The sequence below is a fragment of the Mus caroli genome, unplaced genomic scaffold (genome assembly GCF_978045245.1).
Source record: "Mus caroli unplaced genomic scaffold, Mus_caroli_1 scaffold_11, whole genome shotgun sequence".
NCBI lineage: Eukaryota > Metazoa > Chordata > Mammalia > Rodentia > Muridae > Mus > Mus caroli.
Genome location: NW_028227266.1, coordinates 114,102,948 through 114,127,477, shown reverse-complemented (window position 1 = coordinate 114,127,477; position 24,530 = coordinate 114,102,948). Strand labels below are relative to the sequence as shown.

The following is a 24,530-nucleotide window of genomic DNA, read 5'->3' as shown; positions in this document are numbered from 1 at the left end:
TCAGTCATACCACAGAGACCAGCACCACACTGGGGCCTTTTACAAAGGATGAGAAACAACCCCTCGGTGTCCAGCATTCGGCTAGGTCTCTGCATACCACCCCCCATCCCCATGACCCCTCCTGACTATGGTCCTTACGTGAGCCAAACCATAAAGTCCTGACTCTCCATCACATGTCAGGGCACTCCAGGCAACATTCAGTTCCCTTGGGGACCTGCCTCCTCACTTTTCTCTGGAATGAGCTGAGGTGTGGGATGAGGTATCTGCCCCTCAACAGGACATGAGTGGCTGGACACTGGGCTTCCTGTCTGCACTCAGGAAGAACTCTGGCCACATGCAGAGCCATGACTCTCTTCGCCCACCTATGGCTTTGGAGTCACCAACAAAGCCACCCACCCCTTCCCGACTTGCTGTGGAGGTTAATGGCAGCCTCCAGAAGGCGTCACGGCTGGGCAGACACTTTTCCTTCTGGCTTTCTCTCCATGGCTGTGATGCCACAATGACCTCTGACCTCTGCAGGCTACTCTGATCTCTAGGATGCTGGCCTGGAGAGCAAGCAGCAGGTACACTGTAGCTCTGGGAAGCCAAGTGAGGCTCTCCATTCTGAATGAAAAGCCCTCTAAAAATGGCCTTCCCGTATGGGAATGTGGTGGTGGACACCCATAGCCAGAGCCATGGGACTCAAGACAGGAGTATGGCTTGTGCCCGGGACGTGAGGTCTGATTAGTCCTTTCTCAAGAAAAACAAAGAAGACAGACAGAAAAAAAAAAGGAAGGGAGAGAAAAAAGAAAGAGAAAGAATAAAGGCCAGAAGTAGTAGCATTCACTACAATCGCAGGAGGTGGAGGAAGCAGGATAGTCATGAGTTCAAGGCCAGCCTTGGCTACAAACAGGGTGTAAGCTCAGCCTGGTCTACATGGAACCTCCCCCCACCCCCCATATGGGACTGTGATATGGTGTGAGGTGTCACATATGTGTGTGGTATGTAAACATGTGTGCCTGTGTATGGTATGAGAAGTACCTGTGTTCTAGTGTATGTGAGACATGTGTGTGGTGTGAGGTATCTGCATGTGTGTGAAGTATGTCTGTGTGTGTATATACATGGTATGTGAGATATCTGCATGTGTGTGATGTATGTCTGTGTGTGTGTATACATGGTATGGGAGGTATCTCTATGTTTTTGTGTTTATACGTGAGGTGTACGTGCGTGCATGCACATGCGTGCGTGCGTGTGTGTGTGTGTGTGTGTGTGTGTGTTGTGGCATCTGCATGTTTATGAAGACTGTGTGAGTCACGTGTCTTGCACATTTGTGTATGTTTATGTGAGAGTAAGGAATTCATATGTGCATGTGCCTCTGTGTGACATGTGTGTGTGGGGGGTGAGGTATGAGGTGTCTGTGTGTCCTTTCCAGGTATTTCTAAAATATCCTCCCTAGCAGCCAATGCTGGCCTTTCCCTGGTCTGGGTCCCCCACCTCACCAGTGAGAGAACAGTGATTAGGAAAGGCTGCAGCCGGAGACTGCCCGGACGGTGCGTCAGCCTACCTTGGTCAGGTCCATGCCCAGCTTGAGCTGCGAGATGAGGTGGAGGATCACACTACGCTGATCCTCCATGGCGCCCGGCTCCACCTCTCCCTTGTCCTCATTGTCGCTCTGTTCTTCTTCGGACAAAACCAGTTCAGGGCCTGAGTCTGGCTGAAATAAAATCATTCAAAGTCATCAGCTGCTCCCTCAGAGGCGGGAAACACAGTCCAACTGGATGCTCGATCCACAGGCTTAGCCAGGGCTGTCCCCGGCAGTGTCTCTAGAAGGCAATCCTGCTCGCCAGGCAGAGGCCAGGGTCGGGCCTTGTGCTACGGTCCCAGCATGGGAGGGCTGTCTGTGATTTTAAAAACAGACAATAGTCACGAGTGCTTTCTAATAAGCTGTCATCCCTGTCCACATCTAAAAGTATTGCTATGCGTAGCGTATATGTATACGTACATGCAGAAAGCATAGCTATACATATGATTGCTTTAAGCATTTTTTTATGATCACAAATGATCGTGTGTGTGTGTGTGTGTGTGTGTGTGTGATATACCACAGCACAAGTGTGGAGATCAGAAGACAATTTACTAAAGTCAGTTTCCTCCCTTCTACCATGCACGATCTGGGGCTAGAATTCAGGTCAGCAGCTTTGGAGGAGGCGCAGGCCTTCGCCCACCGAGCCTTCTTCTCACTAACTCTTGATGTCCTAATATTAACTTATTTAACAACTTTGGTAACTTAATTGCAGGGCTCTGAAAGGAGCTTTGTGGATGACAACCTCCTGTCACAATGTCAAAGGCTGGGCGGCTCTGCCAAGGTACACAGTGCACACATATGACCTCTGGCCAATCTTGCCAGACACAGCCTATAGACTTACTTACGCTGTACACTTTCTGTGTAATGTAAAATTTTTAGCACTTATCAATAAAACTGCTTTATTTCTGGAAATTTTTACTCTGAGACAATTCCACTCAAATTGATAAGGGTCACTCTGTCAAGTTAAAAGAGCTCTTGGAATTGGTGTGAAGAGATTAAAAAAAAATGAAACTTTAGAAAGCATTCTGAAACTTCACAGAAATGGGGGAAGGGCACGCTGGCCTCTGACCTGGTCTTCTTGATGCCCATTGGCTAACTCCATCATTGAGTTCCACTTGTCACGTGGCACAGAAAATGATCAAGATAACACTGTACAGGGGCGGAGGGGGGGTGGTCTGCGAGCACAGTATTCTCTAGTGCGTAGCTGTCATGGACTTGGCTATGCCTCATTCCTGGCATTCTGCCAACCTGTTCCACCAGCCCACATTTTCATGGTCCCTCCTCAAATACTACAAGCAGACATTCTAGGTTTGTATCCAACTATGATCAACAGAGCAGACACAGCATGCTTACCATAAAGAAGTAGAAGGACTCGGGGATATCAAGTATAAAAAGACAAATTTGTTCACGTGGCCTTGCAAAAACCAACGGTTTATTAATCTTATTAGACAGAGCATCTTACATCTTAATATACTCCTCATGTACACAGGGTATCAGTGAATAATGGGCTGTGGCTGTCCCGGCAAACTCACATGTATGTGCTGGCTGTCCCCCAACCCCTGACCCCCGTGCTCCAGAGGGGGCCCTGGTGCTGCTTCCCAGCCGGACTAGACATTTCCAGACTTCAATTAAAAAGACTTTGCAGTTGACAATTTCCAGATCATCCTACATCTCCTCTAAATAAAGCAGTGGGGCGGGGGTGGGGTGCTCTACTGACACCCCGGGGGCTGAAGTCCTACTGTGCCCTTGTTCTTCAGGTCTCTCCTCTTGCGCGTTATGTTATAGGGCATCCATCTCTGACAAGTTGCTTTACTAAAACATTCACAAGCAACCGGGGATCCCTCGCTTATCCCATGCTAGCCAAGGGCGCTCAGAGGAGCAGCAGGAGCGGAGGCGGCTGAGATTTTTCAAGGGGCGGATGGCTGGAAGAGATGGGTGGAGCCTGGCCTATTGCAGGGGGAGGGGCCAAGGTTGCTTTCCGTTCCCTCCCTCCAGCTTTGCCTACCAGACACCTGCTTCCTGTCTGGTGTGGTGTGCTACTCAACTAACTCTCTCTCTCTCTCTCTCTCTCTCTCTCTCTCTCTCTCTCTCTCTCTCTCTCTCTGTCTCTCCCCATGAATGCTCCCTGTGAGCTCCCAATTCCAACCTGACACTGCTGAAGTCACTTACCGAGACCTGCATTTCTCTCAGGGTCAAGGGGACTATGGCACTCACTCTGAAGTGCCCAGGGAGCAGGCATCTACCTACTTGTGCTGAGTCTCCAGGGCAGGAGGGAGAAGAAGGGAACCACTGGGTATCTTGCTTTGGGGAGAGAGGAATTGAAGCTGATGGCACTGGGGGCTGGAGATGGCTGTGCAGTCACTGAACCGTCTGATACCAGACACTCTCAAACGGCACAGACTAAACACATCGCATCTCCGCTCAGTCTGGGAATTCTTGGTGCGGGACCAACCCCAACCCTGTGCTGCCTGAGCTACCTTGAAATCAAACCCAGATTGCTTCTACCTTCCAGTAGCCAGAGGTCTTCTGCAAGATCCCATTTAACAGTATTAACACTATTCAGAGCAGTATTAGTGCAAACACAGAGAACGCTGTGTCTCTAGCTTCCCCTGCATCGGCTCCATACAGGCCCCTTGGCAGGATTTGAAGCCCCTCAGTACACTCAGAGTAATGCACAGGATGGTGGAAGGGCCCGGGATGGACTTATCCCAGGCCAGAAATCCAGGCAGGGAGGAGGTCATAGGGAGCACGGTGGTGACATCCTCTCACTGACACAGAGGCTTAGCAAACCTTGCCCTAGCCTCAAACAAGGACCCACCACTATTTGCTGTCTCTCCGGGCTTCTGAGAACTCGCTCTTTAGTAATAAGAAGAACAGCAGCAATAAGAGTCGTCATAGTAGTAACAGAATGACCTGGAAACAGACTGATCCTCCAGCAAGCACACAACCAGTTTTAACAAAAGAAATCAGAAGGGTGTGGCAGCTTTCACCTGTAATCTCAATACTTGGGAGGCTGGGGCAGGAGGATTGCTGAGTTTAAAACTAGCCTGAGCTACAGAGAGAGAGATTGTCTCCTCTTCCTTCTCTTTCTCCTCCTCCTCTTCCTCCTCTCCCTCCTTCTCTTCCTACTCTTCCTCCTCCCCCCCGCCCCCCCACCTACCTACCTAACTATACCTGGTTTCATTCATTAATGTTGGTTGTGACTATCTTAGAGGGCATGTTGGTCCCACCCACACAGAAACTTAATCCCTCTGTGTTGGTCAATATTTGGGGTAGAAGGAGACATGGGGACCACCGAGCTGGCTAAGCGGTGATGTGAACAGCGTCTGTCTGTGTCCGGGAAGCACTTGCTGTTCTCAGACACCCATGGGAATGGAGGCTTTGAAGATCCAGGCTGTGCACAAGATCAAAGGCTCAAATCCTTCCTCTGCAGGGCAGCATTCTGCTTTCAACATGGATTTCAAAAATACTACTACTACTACTACTACTAACTAAGCTGAGGTTGTGGCTTGATTAGCGGAGGACTTACCTAACATGCACACAGCCCCGGGTTTCACCCCAAGCACCATATAAAATGGGTGTGGTGGCACAAGCCTGTAAGACCAACACTTGGGAGGTAAAGGCAGGAGGATCAGAAGAACAAAGCCATCCTTAGCTATAGAGCAATCCTGAGGCCAGCCTAGGCTATAAGAGACATTGTTTTAAGGAGAAGCAAAATCAAAGACACCAGCAACTGTCACTTGATCTAAGTACAGATCTCCACAGCCAGGTAGAGAGGCTCTCCACACCCTGCCATCCCTCTGTGGTAACGCCTGCTTCTCTCCTGGTGCCCTGTATGTTTACACCTTCTATCTTTATCCACAAAGCAACAGCAATGAACTCCAGGTGTTCACAGCAGTGATTCCCCATCTTAGTGAAAACAGAAGTCAGAGATGGACTTGTAACACCCAGCCAATGCGCATGACCCAACCCAAGACGACCTAACCCCCGGAGATCCTTGCCAAGGAGCCAAGTCACAAGAATATACACCAGCTAGATAATGAAGTGGAATTAAAACATGTTTTAAAGAGAAGTGGGCTTTGGAAAAGTAAGATTTAAAAAAAAAAGTGGGCTGGAGAGATGGCTTAGCAGTTAGGAGCACCAACTGCTCTTCCAAAGGTCCTGAGTTCAAATCCCAGCAACCACATGGTGGCTCACAACCATCCTAACAAGATCTGACACCCTCTTCTGGAGTGTCTGAAGACAGCTACAGTGTACTTACATATAATAAATAAATCTTAAAAAAAAAAACTATGACTCAATAGTTCTTCCAGACAAGCACATTGGGGCCCATGGTACTGCAGATATCACCGTGACTTGAGGTGAAAGACGAATGAAGATCTGGTGGATGACAGAGGCAACCTGGGGTTTGGGGACATTCCCTGGTGGTTTATCAGTACCTACAGCAAGACTCCTTGGCTGGCGGGGGCGGGGGTGGGGGACTGGAGAGGTAGCTTCATTGGCAAATGCTTGCCTAGTGCATACAAAGCCCCAAGTTTGATCCCCAGTAATGAGCATGGTAGTGTCTGGCGTCAACCTCAGTACTCCTGAGGTGGAGGCTCAGTCACAAGTTTATCATCCTTAGCCTGGAATACAGGAGAGCCTGTTCAAAAGGGGTGGTGATGTTGGAGAGAGAGTTCAACGGCAAAGCAAGCATAACCTTTATTCACTTGTGACCCTAGTGCTGAGAAGGCCAGAGAAATCTCTAAGACTTTCTGGCCAATCTAGCCAAGAGATAGGAGCTTCAGACTCAGGGAGAGACCCCAGAGTGAACGGAAAACTAAGGTGGAGAGTGACAGAGAAGGATGCCTGATGTCTTCTTCTGGCCTCTGTGGATACCCACACACATGCATGTACACTATGCAGCACACACACACACAGAGTCCTGGGCTGGGGACTTATAAACAGCCTTCTAGAATATCCACTACTATCTTTGATATTTTAAGCAGAACATGTATTTGAGCAGGAACTGGGGAGATGGCTCAGTCAGCAAAGTGCTGTCTGTGCAAGTATGAGGATCTGAATTGGATTCCCAGCACCTGCGTAAAAACCAGGCATGGTCCTCCACACTTGCTAACCCCAGGACTAGGAAGACAGACAAGAGGTTCCCTGGGTGTGCTGCCTGCCAGCCTTGCCTAATTAATGAACTTCAGGCCAATAAAAGACCCTCTCTCAGAATGCAAGGGCGACAGGTTTTCCAAGAAATGACACCTAAAGTTATCCTCAGGTTTCCACACACATGCACAGAAGTGATCTTGCATATACCCACACAACCATGCATACATGCAAGCATGTGTTCATGCACGTGCGAGCGCACACACACACACCTGTGCCTGAGCAGTTTTTCTGAAGTAAGAGCCCACATACTTCTTGGACATTCGTAGAGTCTATGCCTTTTGGCTAACCTCAGTATCCAAAGGATGAACAGGGACCCTGAGTAAGAGATGGTTCCTGACTGGGGATGGACCAACCGAAGGCGGCTGAACCATCTGTGCATGTGGCTGCCCACTGCTTCCCATCCAAGAGAGACAAGTGGGCCTATGAGAGACTCCCATCAGCAGCCAAAGCTGAAAGACACCCGTGCCTTGTGTTCCCCAACCACCAGGAACAGTGTCTTCATCTCTGACTTCTAACAAACCTCCATTCTGCAACACAAAGCAAACTTCAAACAAGAGATTCTCACGTGTATGCGAATCGGTCTTAGGCACCACAGAGGTGTAATTTAACTACCGTCTGGGGGTGTCTTGGGGGGGAGATTCCTAGGGTCTCTTCCTTGGATGATGTTTCCTTAGCAACCCTGCCTTCTCCCAGAACAGACCTGGCCCTCGGTAATGAGTCTGTGCCGGGAATTTGAACGGACTCTGTTTCCTCTACGCCTGCCCAGTAGCCACGACCTTAGCTCCAGGGACCCAGCGAAGCTCTGTGGCTGAGGACTTTCTGGTTCAGCACCCAGCTTTTTTAGGGCTGCCAACTGACAGGGTACCTTAGTGTGACAAAGCCATTTATCAGGCTGGGTCGGCCTCGGACCTTTTCTGTAGCCGAGTGTGGCCTTCCGACATCTCCACCTCCCGAGTGCTGGGATCACAGGTGTACGCTACTACACCCGATTCCTGCTTTTCTCTGTTTTGAGAACATGTTGTTACTGTTGACTGCATTTACAGAACCCATCAGATCAAGGACTTAATACTTTCATAACCCGTTATTTTCTATCCGTACAGTGTATCTAGCCGAATTACCACTCCATTGCATAATCCTCCAGGGTACCCTCACAAAAGCAACATTTCCCATCCTATGAACCCCCTCAGATAGCCAAGTGTCACAAAAACCAGTGTAGTGGCATGGGAAGAGAAGCCACCCCATGCCTATACCAGTCACATCCCTTCTTGACAGTCATGTAAGATTAGGCCCAGTATTCATCACCAGGCTCCGTCCTCATTCATTCCTCAACGGGTCACTTAAATCCCATGAAGAGCGGGTGCAAACATTCACTATCACATGCTCGGAAAAGCTGTCTCCCCGGAAGACATGGGCTCACAAAGGTTTGTCATATGAAAGCAAAAAAAAAAAAAAGTCTCTCCTGGTGACCTACTGTCCGCTCCACGCTTAGCACAGATGAACACGGTCTTCTGGAAGCGCCTCTTTGACACTTGAGTCTAGTTCGCCATAAGTTGGCCATGGTTTTTAGGCAGAAGGACTTTCTGTGCAGCAGGAGGGTGCCTGCTCTGGGCAGGAGCATGCCGTAGGCAGATATGCCCACTTCCTCGGTTGAGTTCTTGCCCAGCTGTGGCTCCTTTGCCCTGATGCAGGGCAGCAGTTGGAGGCTCCTGCGCATGTAACAGTTCTCTGTGGAGTCTCTTCCAGAGCCAGATGATCCACTTGCCTCAGCAGGCACCACCCTAGGTAGGGGCTCTTATTCTGCCATGTGGAGGTAGGTTCAATGGTGATGTTCCAGATGGGGACCCAGATGGAGAAGCCGGGCTCTGGTGCCAGATGGGCGCGAGGACAGCGTGTCGTCACACAGCAGGTTGGTCCCCACTGCCATCCTGGAGATGCTGACTTTGGCTGCCGCTGACGTCACAATCATGCTGCTGCCTTGCAGGGGCTGAGCTGGCTTTCTTGGGCTAACCACACATACACACACATTTACCACACTTGGCTCGCATAGACTGGAAGGAGAGGTGCTCTTCCCAAGCAAAGGGGCCGACCTGCAGAAAGGTTAATTTTCAATAAAACACACCCTGGAAGGCGGGAAGACGGCACTCCCGGGGGGCGGGGGTGGGGGCTGGGGACCGGGGGACACTTGGCATCAGTCAACACAACGGGGACAATTATACCCAGAAAATTCGGCTATCGCTTTAAAAGCATGGGGTGGGGACATTAGCAAGTATCAGAAGCATTCTTTATCTCATTTTGTGGTTTGTGGGGAACTAGAGCCCAGTAATTTTTACATGATGGGGGGACCAGAAAAGAATCAAGAAAGACTGAAGAAAACCAAAGGAAGCCAAGGTCAGCAATATCAGGAGAAGGGGAGGCCAGTGACCCAGAGCAGGAGAAAGAACACAGCTAGCATGCAGGAGGCAGGGGCTGCAAGGCTAAAAGTCTTTAGCATTGGTACCCCCAGGAATGGAGGAACAGGAGGGTCCCCACAGGACAGGAGGACTTCTGAGCACCAAGTGCTGCACAGGGCTTCCCAACGCTCCTTCCCGAGCAGAGCCCAGCACTGGACTGGTTCTGTCTTTTAACCTAGTCACCTTTATATGGCATTTTATTTAAAAGTGTGTGTGTGTGTGTGTGTGTGTGTGTGCGCGCATGCGCACACATGCGCACATGCAAGCATGAGCTCTTGCACACACACACTGATTGTACACATGTACTGTTGATTGGACACACAGCCTTGTGCATGCCGGGCAAGCACTTTGCCACTGAACTAACTGCCATTTTAACTTATTTTGAGGTTGGAAATGTGTCTCAGTGGCAGGGTGAATTCAGAAGGCCCTGAATTCTATCACAAACACACACACATACACTCATATGCACACACACACACACCCTCAGGGGTTGCTAAAGGAAAATGCTCATTTAACTAACACAGGCTACCTCCTCTACCTCAATTTCTCACCCAAATTTCCTGTTGACCAGACATGGTACAGAAAAGGCTCCTCCAGCCTCAGCTCCCATTTGTACATTCAATTGAGGATGAAGTACTAAGAGGAAGAATGTAGCTGAGTTATACAGAAATACTGTCAATATTCCCTAGAAGTACAGTATAACCACTACTAGCAGGGCACTGACACTATACTACAATATAACTGCTATTAGCAGGGCACTAACACTCTATTAGGTACTAAAAGTAATTCGGGGGGGGGGCTGGAAAGATGGTTCAGTGTTTAAGAGCCCAGCTGCTCTTCCAGAGGACCCAGATTTAATTCCAAGCACCCACATAGTGACTCTCAATCATCTTTAACTACAGTGCCATGGGCTCTGACACCCTCTTCTGGCCTTCACTTTGGTACACAGACATATACAGGCGGGATACCCATACACATCAAACCAAACACAAATCAGTTACAAAACAAAACTTGCAAGTACTCCTGCAGAAAGTAGATGAGATGAAGTGTGGCACTTATATGCCAAGATTAGGAAATTTTATATAAGATACTAAAATACCCACAGATCCTGGTGTCTATGGGGATTCCAGGGATCCTGAGAAAACCACATTCATGTGTCATGCTACTTTATAGACTCTCATTGTCTAGTGTAGTAGCCATTAGCAATTAAAATTACATTAAATAAAGGCTGGGGGGTGTTGTTCAAGGAGAGCATTCGCTGAGCACATGCGAGGTCTTGGATTCCATCCCTAGTACCTCAAAATAAATAGAATTTGGGTCTGCGGAGATGGCACAGTCATTAAAGTGCTTGCCATACAAGCATGAGGATCAGAGTTTGAATCCCCAGGACCCATGATAAAGCTGGGCATGGCAGTGTGTCTGTAACCCCTACTCTGGGGAATTGGGAGATAAGTGGGTCCTGGAGGCTTGCTGGCCAGTGGTCTAACTAAAATGGGGTTCCAGGCTCAGTGAGGTCACTAGAATAGTAACAGAGGAAGATATCCAACATCACTGCTGGCCTGTACACATACACACACACACACATGCACACAGGTATATGCACCTGAACAGCACATACAACACATACACACGCACACACACAACCTGTACCCACACACATTTGGTCATGCATAAATGCATGCCCATGCAACACACCCAACAACAGGCCCCCACATGTGCACCCATACACATTGAGCATGTATACATACATGCCCATAACATACACACACACACACACACACACACACACGCACACACACACGCACACACACACACACACACACACACACACAACCTGCACCCACACACATTCAGTCATGCATACAATATACACCCCCACACCCCTCAAGTGTACACCCACATATGTTCAAGAATGTATACATACATGCCCATACAACACACACACACACCAACAGCCCACCACATGTGCACCCACCCACATATAATCGAGCATGTATACATATATGCCCATACAAAACACACACACACACACACCACTTCAAGTAAGCAAGGGCCAGCAGGATGCCTCCCCAGGTAAAGGCACCCCTTGCTAAGCCTGACAACCTGAATTTAGCACACAGAGCCCGCATGCTGGAAGGAAAAAGCCACCTTCCAGTATCCCTCGACCTCCACTCATGTGCGTGGCAGATGTCCTTCTGTGCTCTCACACAAGATAAGTAAAACGTAATAAACACTGTTAAAAACAACTTCAGTTCCACAGTGACTTGAGGCCTGGGTGGTTGGTGGCTCTTTTTAGAACTCTGTAGACCAGTGGTTCTCAAACCTTCCTAAGGCTGTGACCCATACAGTTCCCCGTGCTTGGTGACCCCCAACCATAAAACTATTTCCATTGCCACTTCATAACTGTAGTTTTGCTACTGTTATGAATCATGATGTAAATAACTGTGTTTTTGGATGATCTTGGGTATAAACGGATCATTCAACCCCCAAAGGGGTCTTGACCCACAGGTTGAGAACCTCCTCTTTAGACTAACACATTTCTTCATGCAGGCAAGTTGACTGATAAGAGTTTTAAAGTCTCTCTGAGTCACCTCCCCTCTGCCCACCATTAGTTGCTCTGCAAGATCAGCACCCATATCATGATGCAACTCCTAACAACAGGTGAGCCCCACTGCTGAGCTACGGGGGGCGGGGGGGCACCTCAGGATGCTCAGGAGAACCCAATGTTATCCTGAACATGACCCAAACGGGCAGGCGCCGAAGAGTTCACACAGGAACTCCACCACTTAGAATTGTCCCTGTCCTATGTAACCCTGGGTGCCTGGAACAGGGTCCTGGCTTTCTTCAGCCACAGGCAGAATGAGCATGGGCCTTGCGTTGGGTGATGCCTTCCAATCCTGCCCATGGGAGTCGCCTTTCTTCAAAAAGCAAGCACAAGAGACTGGGGTTAAAGGCTGACTGTGTGATTTTTTCAGAATACACTCTTGCTAACTGCTAAATCGCCTGGCTTCACCCACAAATCATGCAGCTATGAGGTTGACCACTAAAGTGGGTAGGGCCAGGGGCCGGGAGTAGGCAGGGCCAAGAGCAGGCACCATGCAAAGCAGAGGACTGGAGTAACAGCAGAAGTGCTTCATGGTGGGAAGAAACAATTAGTGTGTGACCGCCACCTCCCAGGTCCCCTGCATCAGAGTGGCAGTCATGCTGGCTTCTGGAATCCCAGCACTCTTGTAGCAGAGGCAGAATATTCAAGTTGGTCTTTAGGTATACCCCAGGCTATATGAGAGCCTGCTCTACAAGGGAGTTGGACTAAGCTGGGGCCCATGCTCTTTCTTCTACACGTGCAGTGATTGTCTGTGCTCACCTGAGTTTTTATTCTAAGTGAACTGCAATTATCTGTTCTGTGCCTGGTACTGCAGACAGGTCTCGGCACACAATTCTGCAGGTTCTGACAAATGTTACCACTTTATATGTAAATTCCTGTCACTGATACGAGCCATACTGACATCACTGTGGAGCCTCGAACTTTTCACCTTGCAAAACCACCTCCAGATCCAGTGCATAGCAGCCCCGCCCCCACCCCCAGCCTTGCAGAGCCTGTGTTAGGAAGAGAGGGGGATTCTCACCCCAATGCAACAGGCCTGGAGGAGCTGTGGACAAAGGCATCCGACACCCTAATCCTGGTCCTGAGGTTGATAATCCAAGCTCAGTCCCTAGTAACCTTCAAGGACCTGGCTCTGTGCCCCACCCTAAGGCCAGCCAGAAAGACACATTTTCCCACAGGCACACAAATCCGTAGACTGTTTCTTTGACATCAGGCCAAGTTCTAGAAATTTCACTTGACCCCATTAGCCGATGCAGAAAGCAATCTTATTGGACAGGGAGCCTGAGTTGTTTTAGCCAAGCTACTCCAGGTGACCACTCGGCTCTGACCGTCTATCCGGGCATTGCAGGCCTCTTTGCCTTCCCGGTGGGATTTCCCACCAGACCTTCCCAGTGCAAAACGAGGGAGGAGATAACCGGCAGCCATGCACCCCGCACGCACGATAGTGATGATTTACAAGTCACTACAAGCAGAAGGCATTTACTGTTCTTCAGGTCCACAGGGACACAGTCCTGAACAGCAAAACGAGAAAGGCTCAGCAGGAACCCTTCACTGAGAACATTCACCCAGGCGCAGTCCCTGCCAGCCTGGCCTCAGAGGAGCAAAAGCCAGCAAATGTAAACCCTGTTTCACGGTGGGACCTCTGGATGCTGTCCCCTGCTTCCTGAAGTTGAGGACTGACTGTGTGCCATAGGCAGAGGGAGACTAGATGCAGGTGACATTTCTTAGAGATGGCCCTGCTGTAACCGGACCTGTTCAGCATGTCTTTCCCTCCATCTTTCCTTTCTCTTCCTCCCTCTCTATTTTCCATCTTCTCTCCTTTGCTTCCCTTGTTCTTGAGTAAAGGGTCTTGCTATGTAGCCCAGGCTGGTCTGGAACTTACTGTGTAGCGCAAGCTGGCCTTGAAAACTTTTGGCAAGCCACCTGCCCCAGTTTCTCATACAGATTTCCAGAAACATCACAAACCAAGGAAGAAGCATTGGAGGAAAAAATCAACTTCAGTGTGTGGCTGTGTGTTGTGTATATGTGTCTATGTGTGTTTGTGTGTGGTATGTGTGTGTGGTGTGTGTGTGTTATGTGTAGGTGTCTGTATGTGTTTGTATGTGGTGTGTGTCTGTGTGTGGTATATGTATATATAACTGTATGTCTTTGTATATGGTTTATATGTGTGTGTTATGTGTGTTATGTGTAGGTGTCTGTATGTGTTTGTATGGTGTGTGTGTGGTGTGTATGTTATATGTATGTGTCTGTATGTGTTTGTGTGTGGCATGTGTGTGTGATGTGTCTATGTGTGGCACATGTGGGTGTGACTGTGTTTGTGTGTGGCATGTGTGATTGTATGTGTGTCTGTGTATGTGTTTGTATGTGTGTTTGTGTGTATATCTGTGTGTGGTATGTGTGTGTGGTATATATGTACGGTATGTGTGTTTATGCGCTTGTGCCTATATGTGTATGTGTTTGTGCCTATATGTACACACATGTATGTGCTCACCTGTGCACATGGAGGTTTGAAGCAGTGACAAGTGTCTTACTCACTCTCCACCTTACTTTATGAGGCAAGGTCTCTCACAGTAAACCTAAAGCTCATTTTACACAGACTGGATGTCCCCACCCCCTCCCCAGGGAGCCGCCCTCCCCTGCCCCCTCCCCAGGGAGCCGCCTGCCTCTGACTTCCCAGGACCAGGGCAACAGGCACATGTGGCCTGTGGCCTGCCAGTCAGCTCTTTGCACGGATGCGGGGACTCTGAACTCCTGGCTCCCAGGCTCACACAACACGCACTCTGCCCACCGAGCTGCCTCCAGGGCTCCAAAGCTCCAGTGGTTCTCAGGGAAGAGAAGGAAAGAAAGGAAAAAGCAACCAAACAACCCCAATAACGGCCATGATGACCGAATTCCAACTCATTCAGCACTGCTGTCTTCAACGGCAGGCATTTTTCTCTGCTTTTTAATTTGCATCATATGTGTATATTTTTCTAGGTCCCAGTGATGTGGATTTCAGAGGGTTTCTCTGCCATTTTATTCAAATGTGAGTTGAGCAAATAATGTAAGAGAGTAATTACAGCGATTCACATGTTTCCGTGTTACCTCACTGCCATAAAACCCAAACGAGGCCTGCTAGGCTAGGTCCTCTGCTTTAAAAGCTGGCACGGGCCTGTTCTTTGCCAATTTGCCCTGCTCTCCTACACTTCACTCAGGGAAATTTTCACAAGGAAAGTCTGTGAGGCAGCTCTCATTATCCTCAGTAACCCCACTAAAGTGCAATGACAGAATCCACAATCAAAAAGATGGAGAGTATCACCCGCGGCTGAGAGGGAAGGCCAAGGATTTTAAGGTCTAAATGTAATCCAGGGGCTGTAGGGATGGCTCAGTGGTTAAGAGCACACTGTGCTCTGGCAGAGGACGCAAGCTCTGTTCCCAGAACCCATGGCTCCTGAGCTCCCAACCACCTGTGCCTGTAACTCTCTCTCCCTCTCCCCCTCTCCCTCTCCTCCTCTTTTTCTCCCCCTCTCCCTCTCTCTTTCCCTCTCTCCTCTCTCTCACATCTATTTGTGTGTCTCTTAATCTCTGTCTGCCTCTCTCTTTCAATCTCTCTCTCTCTCTCTCTCTCTCTCTCAATCTCTCTCTCTTGTTTTTTGGTTTTCGAGACAGAGTTTCTCTGTATAGCTCTGGCTGTCCTGGAACTGACTTTGTAGACCAGGCTGGCCGCCAACTCAGAAATCCGCCTGCCTTTGCCTCCCGAGCGCAGGGATTAAAGGCGTGTGTCACCACGCCCGGCTCTCTCTCTCTCTCTCTCTCTCTCTCTCTCTCTCTCTCTCTCTCTCTCACACACACACACACACACACAGAGAATATACAACACTTCCTTTGAAACTGGCAGTTAATTGATATTTTTGTTTTATTATCCACAACTCAATGCCTTTAAAAAAAAAAGTGTAACTTCTTTCATCAAGGGTCAGTTTTTAGAAATGACTGTTTTCCTAGGGACTGGAGAGCTAGCTCAGTGGTTAGAATGTTCACTCCACAGCCAGGAGGACCTGAGTTCAAACCCCTGAAACATAGAAAAAGCCAGATGTGACTTTTGTCACATACACTTGTAATACCAGAAAGGTTGCTGGGGCTCGATGGCCAGCCAGCCTATAGGTAAATTTCAGGCTGGTGGGAAACCCTGCCTCAAAAAACCTGAACAAAATCCCAAGGTACATAGAGGTAGATAAAGGAAGGATGCTCAAATCTGACCTCTCTTTCCTCTCTCTCTCTCTCTCTCTCTCTCTCTCCCTCTCTCTCTCTCTCTCTCTCTCTCTCTCTCACACACACACACACAAAACTATTTTTTTTAACCTGACGAACTGGATAAAAACTAACAACATCAGACTCTGAATGAAACTGTAGGTCCAAATGGAACCTTGCAAATTTGCCTCAATAATCACTACCTGCTTCTGAGCAAGGCTTGGAGCCAATGAGAAGGGTGATGGGTAGAAAGCAAGGTTGTCTCAGGAGTGGACAGGGATATTCTGGTCAGAGGGTCCCAGGGGTGCAGCCCCAAGACTGCCATAACTCCACAAAGAACCGCCACCATGTCCACCTGCCCAGCCCGGCTCACTTTAGTTTCCTGCCCCTAGAGAGACACCAAAAACTCTGGGGCTTAACTTGAAGCTAAGTCAAGTTACACAAGGTTGTGAGGAGAGCTGGCTTTGAAAGCTACCCGTTCTTGGGACTGTCACACAAATCCCTTTCAGAGGTGACTTTGATCCTCGTGATCAGACCTTTATGAACAAGCAAACCCTAAATGCAGAGAACAGGCTGGTCTGCCTTACCACAAACTTCCAGCTTTAGCATATAAAAACATTATCAGGAGCAAGAAGATGCCAGCTACTAAAACACTTCACCATGCAAACCTGCCCAGCTAAGTTCAATTCCTGAAATCTACATGGTATAGAGAACAGACTCCCAAAAGTTGTGCTGTGACCTCCCCATGTGTGACACACACACACACACACACACAGAGTAATAATAAATTACATTTTAAAACATTAAAAAAGTAAGAGAGGTCTGGAGAGATGGCTCAGTGGTTAAGAGCACTTGCAGCTCCTCCAGAGGTCCTGGGTTCAATTCCCAGCTCAACATGGCAGCTCAAAATGGTCTGTAACTCTGGTTCTAGGGCACCAGGCATACACACAGTACAAACATGTAAGCAAAACAAAAATACACATAATAAAATAAAATACTTTTTCAAACAATTAAAGGAATTCTTAGAAAACATCAACCAGAATGTAGCAGACAACCCAACAGGAAAGAATACAAAGGAGTCCAAAGACAAGGCCTGTGGCTGTAAGCTCCATGAGACTCAGGGTTCGAGCCCCAGTATTGCCGAATAAATAAGTAGATGTTAAAAAGCTAGAAAATGAACAAAGTCAAGTGGTTAATAAATATGTGAGAGTAGGCCTAAAACTTTATTCATAATTATAAAGATATAAAATAAAAATAAGATACTGTTTCTCCCCTAAAAAGACAGTTAATTCCTCTGCATTAGTTTTTGGAGAAGATTACACTCTTGTTAGCTGTTTGTCCAATGTTTTGTTCTGAATGAGGGTCCAGGCTGGTCTCAAACTCCCAGCCATCCTCCTGCCTAAGCCTCCCAGAGGCTTGAACCACCAGGTTCGGCTTTGATGTGTGTTCACTGCTGGCAAAGGGAGAGGGCTCCTCACCGTGCTGGAGAGCGTCCCTTTGAACTCAGCACAGTCTACTGGTTATCATACAGGCACGTGTGTTACTTAAGAGTTTCTCGAAGTTCAGTTGCTGGAACGTTCTTCTGTGGAAGAAAGGTTCGCATGACAATGACTTAGGGAAAGCAGGACAGCTCAGTTCTCCTCCCGGAGCCTGATTAAATCACGTAGGTTTAATAAAGTGGGAGCCATTTTCATAAATCGGGAAGCTATGGCCTGATAAAAAGCTGTGTAGCTGCATGGATGACCCACAGGTGTTGTGTGGACATGGGAAGAGAGCTGGCATACACTGTTAAAGGCCACGAAGGGTGAGAAAGTCAGGGATGGTGACACACGCCTTTAATCTTAGCACTTGGGAGGCACAGGCAGGAGGATCCCTGTGAGTTCTTCGGTTGGCCAGCCTTGTTGGTCTACATAGGGAGTTCCAGGCCAGCCAGGGTGGCATAGTAAGACCTTGTCAATTAAAAAAACAAAAACAACAACAACAGAAAAAACTAAGAAGCCATAGGACATTATGTACAGGGTGAAAAGGTTTTTCTTTTTTCTTTAAAGATTTATTTATTTATTTTATGTATATGAGTACACAGTAGATGTTTACAGACACACCAGAAGAGGGCATCAGATCCCATTGTAGATGGTTGTGAGCCACCATGTGGTTGCTGGAAATTGAACTCAGGACCTCTGGAAGAACAGTCAGTGTTCTTAACCACTGAACCATCTATCTCTCCAGCCCCTGTGAAAAGTTTTTTTTTTTAAAGGAAAAAATGTTAGTGAGTTGGGTTACCTGTTTAATCTCCCAGGAGAGTCACACCTGCTAGAGGTAAGGGTCAAAACTTTTCACCCCTCACTCCCTACAAGTTCCGTGCTAGAGCTGATCAATGTGGCTAATAGCCCAGGCTGGCCTCTACCTTATTATGTAGTTGTGGATGGCACTGAACTTCTGATCCTCCTGTCTCCACCTCTGTTGTGCTAGGATGTTAGGCATATGCCAGCATGCCCAGTGTAGACAGTGCTGGGACTCAATCCAGGGCTCCCTGGGTGCTAGGCAAGGCCTGGATTAGTTGAGCTCAAGGCCTTGCAAGAGTTTTAAAAACCTTCCCTTGCCCTGCCAACTGCAGGCAGTATGAACGGTTGAAGACAGTTATGGTTTTGTATCTAGGTTATCACTGAGGCTATCGGAAGGAGAGGCTGTTGATGGGAGTGACAAGCCATGGCAGACTGAGAAACAGTTTTAAAAAGAATGTCACTGTGTAAAAAGAAAAGTAATCAAAGCTAGGTTTTTCTTTCTTCTTCTTCTTCTTCTTCTTCTTCTTCTTCTTCTTCTTCTTCTTCTTCTTCTTCTTCTTCTTCTTCTTCTTCTTCTTCTTTTCTTTCTTCTAGTAACAAGTCCAGCTGAGCTGAGCTGACTGCTTTCCTCAAGGGGAGACATTTATTGACCGACTCCCTTCTGAGCCAGGGTCGATTCTGGCTTTATTAGCACAGTACATTAACACACTGGTGAACAGGAGCGACCTTGCACACTGTAAGAGGCTTTGGGTATCCATGACCATCACCCCCCAAGCCAGACTGTGTTTTGGGTTACAAGGCATTGGAGAATCAGAGTTGCAAATGAAAGAGGGAGAACTGTGGGTGTAGCATAGTGGTACAGTGTTAACCTAGCATGTAAGAAGCCCTTGGTTCTATCCCCAGCACTGAGCAAGCCAGAGGTGGTATTGTACAACTGTCAGGGAGATGAGAAATTCAAGGTCTACTTGGTCAGCACAGGCTATTGAGACTCAAATCAAAAGAGTAGGGAGGAAGGAGGTAGGCTTGCTGAAGCAAGAAAATCTAGCTCTCAAGACCCATGAAAGGGCCACAAGCCAAGGGCACAGGAAAGACTGGGAAAGCCAAGGCAACAGTGTTCACACAAGTCACAAGTTCATTTCTCTACGCTCTGGATTCTTCAACTGCACTCACCTAAGACAAGCTGTGAAGTCAGCGAGGGCTGCACACCTGAGTGTGCGTGAGGGGGGCAGGGCGGGTCTGCACTGCTCACTGGCCTGGCAGAGGGGGTTGGGTAGAAATCTTAGAAAAGCCACCAAGACAAGGAAAACCAAACGCTTTTTATGACAAAATGAAAGGGCTATGCAGAAGAAACCATGTTGGCCTACCTTAGTAAATAAAGCTGTGTCAGTGTTAACTGTCAATACACCCTAGGATCACCCGAGAGTCTCAGCTGAGTCAGCCTTTTGGTCAGTGTGCTTTATCAAAGCAACAGAATGAAGTTAGGACAGAAGCCCTTTGATGACACACACCCTATGAGACTGGTGGTAGTGTTTATGCCTGTCGGACTACTGAGCCTTGGGAACCCCAGAATATCCAACCCACGAACCCCAGAACATCCTACCCACTTAATATTCACAAACAGGGATAAGGCAGGGGGCCAAGCAGCCATTCTAATAAGGTTGGGTTCCTGCTGAGTGGAAATGTGGGACCTCGATGGAGAATTGGTGCTGCTACCTCTTATCAAGTGCGTGCTCACATTCCTTGGCAGGCACGAATGGATTGGGCCCCAAGGGCCCTGTCAATCTCCATACATGGGAGAGAAGAAAGACACCACCATGCCGATCCCTCACCTAGGAACAACTTAAAGAGACACTTCTATACCCAAATGCATGTCAGAAGAGAGAGGTAACAGATACTTCATTCCTGCATTTTCAAACATGCGGTTATTTTACTGACCACCCCATGTGTCCTCTAAAGATGGCAAGGGACTCTGTAACACCTCAAAGGGTCCAAATTATATCAAACAGGCTCTGTCCTTTCTAATGTTACCATGTAGCCTTAAACCTGATATGTACCCGAGGCTGGCCCCAAACTCCTGATCCTCCTGACTCTACCTCCCAAAGCCAGGGATTACAGTGATACACCACCACTCCGGGCTGTCACATGGTGTCTTATGCCCCATGGGTTGACTGCTTCTTTCAGGAACCGTGCTCTCAAAGATTATGAAACGAAGGGTGTTGTGAAGGCTGGTGTGGACTTGGGGTAGATAGCTCAGGGGCTAAAGGGCTTGCAACAAAAGAGTGAGGACTGGAGTTTGAATCCCCCGCACCCATGGAAATGTTGGGCAGCTACACTTCCACATGCAATTCCAGCCCTTGGGAGGTGGGAAGGGGGATCCCCTGAACAAGCCAGTTGACTAGACCCCAATCAGTGAGCTCTGGGTTCAACTGAGAGCCTGCCTCAATATATAAGGTAAAGTATGACCAAGGAAGACCCCTGATGCCAGTCGATGGCCCCGCATACACAGACGCCTGCACACACACATACATGCACCTACACACATGCAAACACATACCCAGCTGTTGTGAGGCAGGAACCTCAGTGTATATAACCTCTGCCATGCTTGCTCAGAGCCCTTGAGAGCGACTTCCCTTCCCTTCTGCAGGACACTAAGAGCTCCTACTCACTAACCTCACAGAGTGATGCCTGCAGTGGCCAAGCACATCCCCACAGTGATGGTTTCTGTAAGAGACACCACTCTGAGGGAAAGTTCAATGCTAAAAAAGGCATCTTCCTGGATGCAGGCAAACAGAATAGCTCCTTCTTACACACCATACGGGAAACTGACCAGCACGAGCAAGGTACGCAATGCATCCCCCAAAGGCCTCGTTCTCTCTGAATTACACAATGCATTTCCTCTAATGACAAGCTGGCCCTGCTTCCTGGGAGGCACCCCATTGGTAAGCAGATATCTGGAATCCAAAACAGCTTGTCCGAAAAGGAGGTCATTCCTGTGTTTATCTATTCCCAGGGTAAAAATATCTTTATAATAACGAGTTGATATTTCATACCTTCGATGGACGTGGGCTCTTTCCTTCCACCATGGGGGCTCCAGGGATCAAACTTGGGTTGTCAGGGTTAGTGGCAAGTGCTCTTACCTGCTGGGCAATCTTCCTAGTCCAATTTGATATTACCCCTACTCTCCCACCCTGTGTGTGTGTGTGTGTGTGTGTGTGTGAGAGAGAGAGAGAGAGAGAGAGAGAGAGAGAGAGAGAGAGAGAGAGAGAGAATGCATGCATGTGTACGCAGAGGCCTGTCTCAGCTGTTGTTCCTCAAGAGCCAAAGAGGCTGGGGTGACCTACTAGTAAGCCCCCAGGCATGCACTTGTCTCCCCCTCTCCAGCTCTGGGGTGACCCCCACACCTGTCTCTTTTATGTGGCTTCTTGGGGACAGAACCCAGATCTTCATGTCTGCATGACCAACAATTTGCTGTCTGAACTCTCCTCAGCTGAGATTTTATTCATTTTAAAACAACTACAGAGACCAAACATATGCCCCTTTCCCATTCTTTCAGGAGGGAAACCAGCTCTGCTGAGAAAATGCAGGAAGGGATTTGGGGCCAGATAATGAGGCCCTGCGTGGGCCTGGCTGACAGAGTTCCATTTCCACCCATATTTAGAAATTCCTTTTCCTTCGGGTAGCTGACTCCTGCATCTTATCCATACCAGTGAGGAGGCTTTTAGTTAGGACTGTGAGAGCCAATAAAGAGGAAGGAATGACGAAGTCGGGGCTGGGGAGAGATGGCTTAGTGGTAAAGTGTTAATTCTGCCACCTGAGGACTGAGTTCAAGCCCCAGTACCCAAGTCAAAAAAAAAAAAAAAAAAAAAAAGTCAGTCATTGTGGTGTGGTCTTGTAATCCTAGACTGGGAAGGCAGAGATAGGTGGAGGTCTGGGGCTCCCTGGACAGCCAGCCTCGGCTACTAAGTGAGATCAAGGCTAATAAGAGATGCTGTCTCAAAAAGCAAGGTGAATAGCACCTGAAAAATGACTCCTAAGGCTGTCCTCTGACCTACACACACACAGATACACAAATACATATGTGCACCCATGTGCAGACACACAGAAAGGATGGTGTGCAAGGGCACAGAAGCTGTACATGGTGAGAAACTGAAGAAAGGACCCAGGGGTAAGGGGAGGGGGGCGAATGCACATTAGAGAAGGGAGGAGACGGTGACAGAGCATCCCACAAGCCCTGATGACTCTCTCCTCACAGACCCGACCCCCTCAACTCAGCTCTAGTTATGCCATCTGCAGAGCCAGATATGGTCCTGAAGAGGTGAGGAGAGGATTAGCAGTCGGGGGAGTGGGATGTGCAGATGCTAGAAAAGAGGCCATGCTGGGATGGGCAAGATGGCACAGCCGGAAAAAGCACTAACTGCCAAGCCTGACAACCTGAGTTCAAACCCCAGAGATCCACGTGGAGAGAGCTGAGTTCTGCACGCCATTCTGTGAGCTGCAGCACACACCACTGACGTGTGCTCACACAAAATAGTTAGATGGTAATAAAGGAAGCAGCTATTATTTCCACGTTACGAGCAACACCTGCTGGAACTCACAACAGCCCCCAGTTCTCACACACACACACACACACACACACACACACACACACACACACACTCTCTCTCTCTCTCTCTCTCTCTGCTTCCTGCCTCGGTGCTCCAAGCTACCATCAGTGCTGCAAACCCCCAAATTTATAATTATGATTTAGCACCCGGAGAGGTCCTGCAATGCTACAGCACTCAATTCAAACTGCAAAAGGGAGATGCAGGCCTTCATTGATTGAATCGGGCAAAGCCTGCAGTTGAGACAGAAAAACACTTGGCTCCTTTCTCCCGTAACGTTCTTTCCCCTAGATCATAAATCGCTGAGCACTGACTTTCCATCTTTGAAAAGTGAATGTGACGAGAGCCAGCCTATAAGTCACTTCGGGAATACTTATTCATCATGGACAAATAAAAATGTGAGCTACTCAGTGGGTGGGAGGCTGTTCTCTGCTGCCACGACCCCGATAGGTCTAGGCCAGCAAGGGTAAGCGGACAGCGGTGAGGCTGGGGGTGTAGGGAGGGGTTACAGCAAGGACACTCAACAGTAGGAAATGTTGCCTACCACATCGCTACAATCTCTTCAGCGCTTCCCCTCTTGTTCACAGCTGTGTTCCAGGCCACAGGATTGAGGCAGAGGAAAAGGAGAAAGAGGAAAAAGAGGGGAGACACCGTATACAACAGTGGGCAACCAAAAAGCCCCTTTCATTCACCAGTGTCAGGGAGCTTACTCCTCTGGGGACTGCAGCAAGGTGGCAGAAATTATTGTTCTTGATGCCTGACTTTTCGTAAGGCCACAGCTCACAATGGACAAAAATCCAAGGTGACTGTGTTCCCAGCACTCTGATGGGTGCTTACATCACAAAGCCATACTGTCCCAAGGGGGTAGGGGGAACAGAGAGGTGACATGGTGAACACTCCCCAAAGATTCACTTGACCCAGCACCAAACTCGTTGAGATCCCCAGATGCAACACTATTGTTTCTCTTTATATTATTCATGGAGGATTTGAAAAAAAAAAATCTCATTTTTTTCAATTTTTGGGATTGAACCCAGGGCCTTATCCGCACTTAGCAAATGTCCCACCAGCAAGCTGCATACGACTTTTTGCTTTTTATTTGGCTCCCACGAAGTTCTTAGGCCATCCTTAAATTCATTCTGTAACCCAGACTGAGCCAGCGCTCCTGCCTCGGCTTCCCGAGTCGCTGGGATTATGGGCCTACAGACTGCATTTGAGGATATCTTCAAAGGTTGACTATATGGACTTTGAAGTGAAGCTCAGAGCCAGAGAATTTACCAGGTACATATGAGGCCCTGGACTCAATCCCCAGGACCACAAAGATAAAGTCTGCAAGCTGTTTTCTGGCTTACTGAGCTGAGCCCAGGCTGGGAGGGAGAGCCAGCTAGGGCAGGAGTGGGTGCCAGAGGGGTTAGGTGAAATCCTAAGGAGAGATGTGTACCCCTCTGTACTCAGAGTGCAGGGACTGTTGAGAAAGACCAGGGAGATTGAGGGCCAGTGGCCTTTCCTGCCTTCTCACAGGAAAGGACCAAATAAGCTGCCACACAGAAAAGTCTGCTGGCCTCTGGCTGACAGTGCCCCAGAAACGATCAGACTGGAAAGATGAACCAATGATGAAGCTTTGGCTGCTCTTCCAAAGGACTTGAGTTC

At 48.4% G+C, this 24,530-nt stretch overlaps 1 protein-coding gene across 4 annotated transcripts in view; it reads right to left on the bottom strand.

Moving 5' to 3' along the window:
- Osbpl10 (oxysterol binding protein like 10) overlaps window positions 1–24,530 on the bottom strand; it is a 243,057-nt gene that overhangs the window by 23,150 nt on the left and 195,377 nt on the right. For all 4 annotated transcript variants that reach the window (XM_029482011.2, XM_021172670.3, XM_029482014.2 and 1 more), the window contains one exon: window positions 1,544–1,693. In XM_029482011.2, the coding sequence (XP_029337871.1) occupies window positions 1,544–1,693 (150 nt within the window). The remainder of the gene's footprint in view (window positions 1–1,543; window positions 1,694–24,530) is intronic.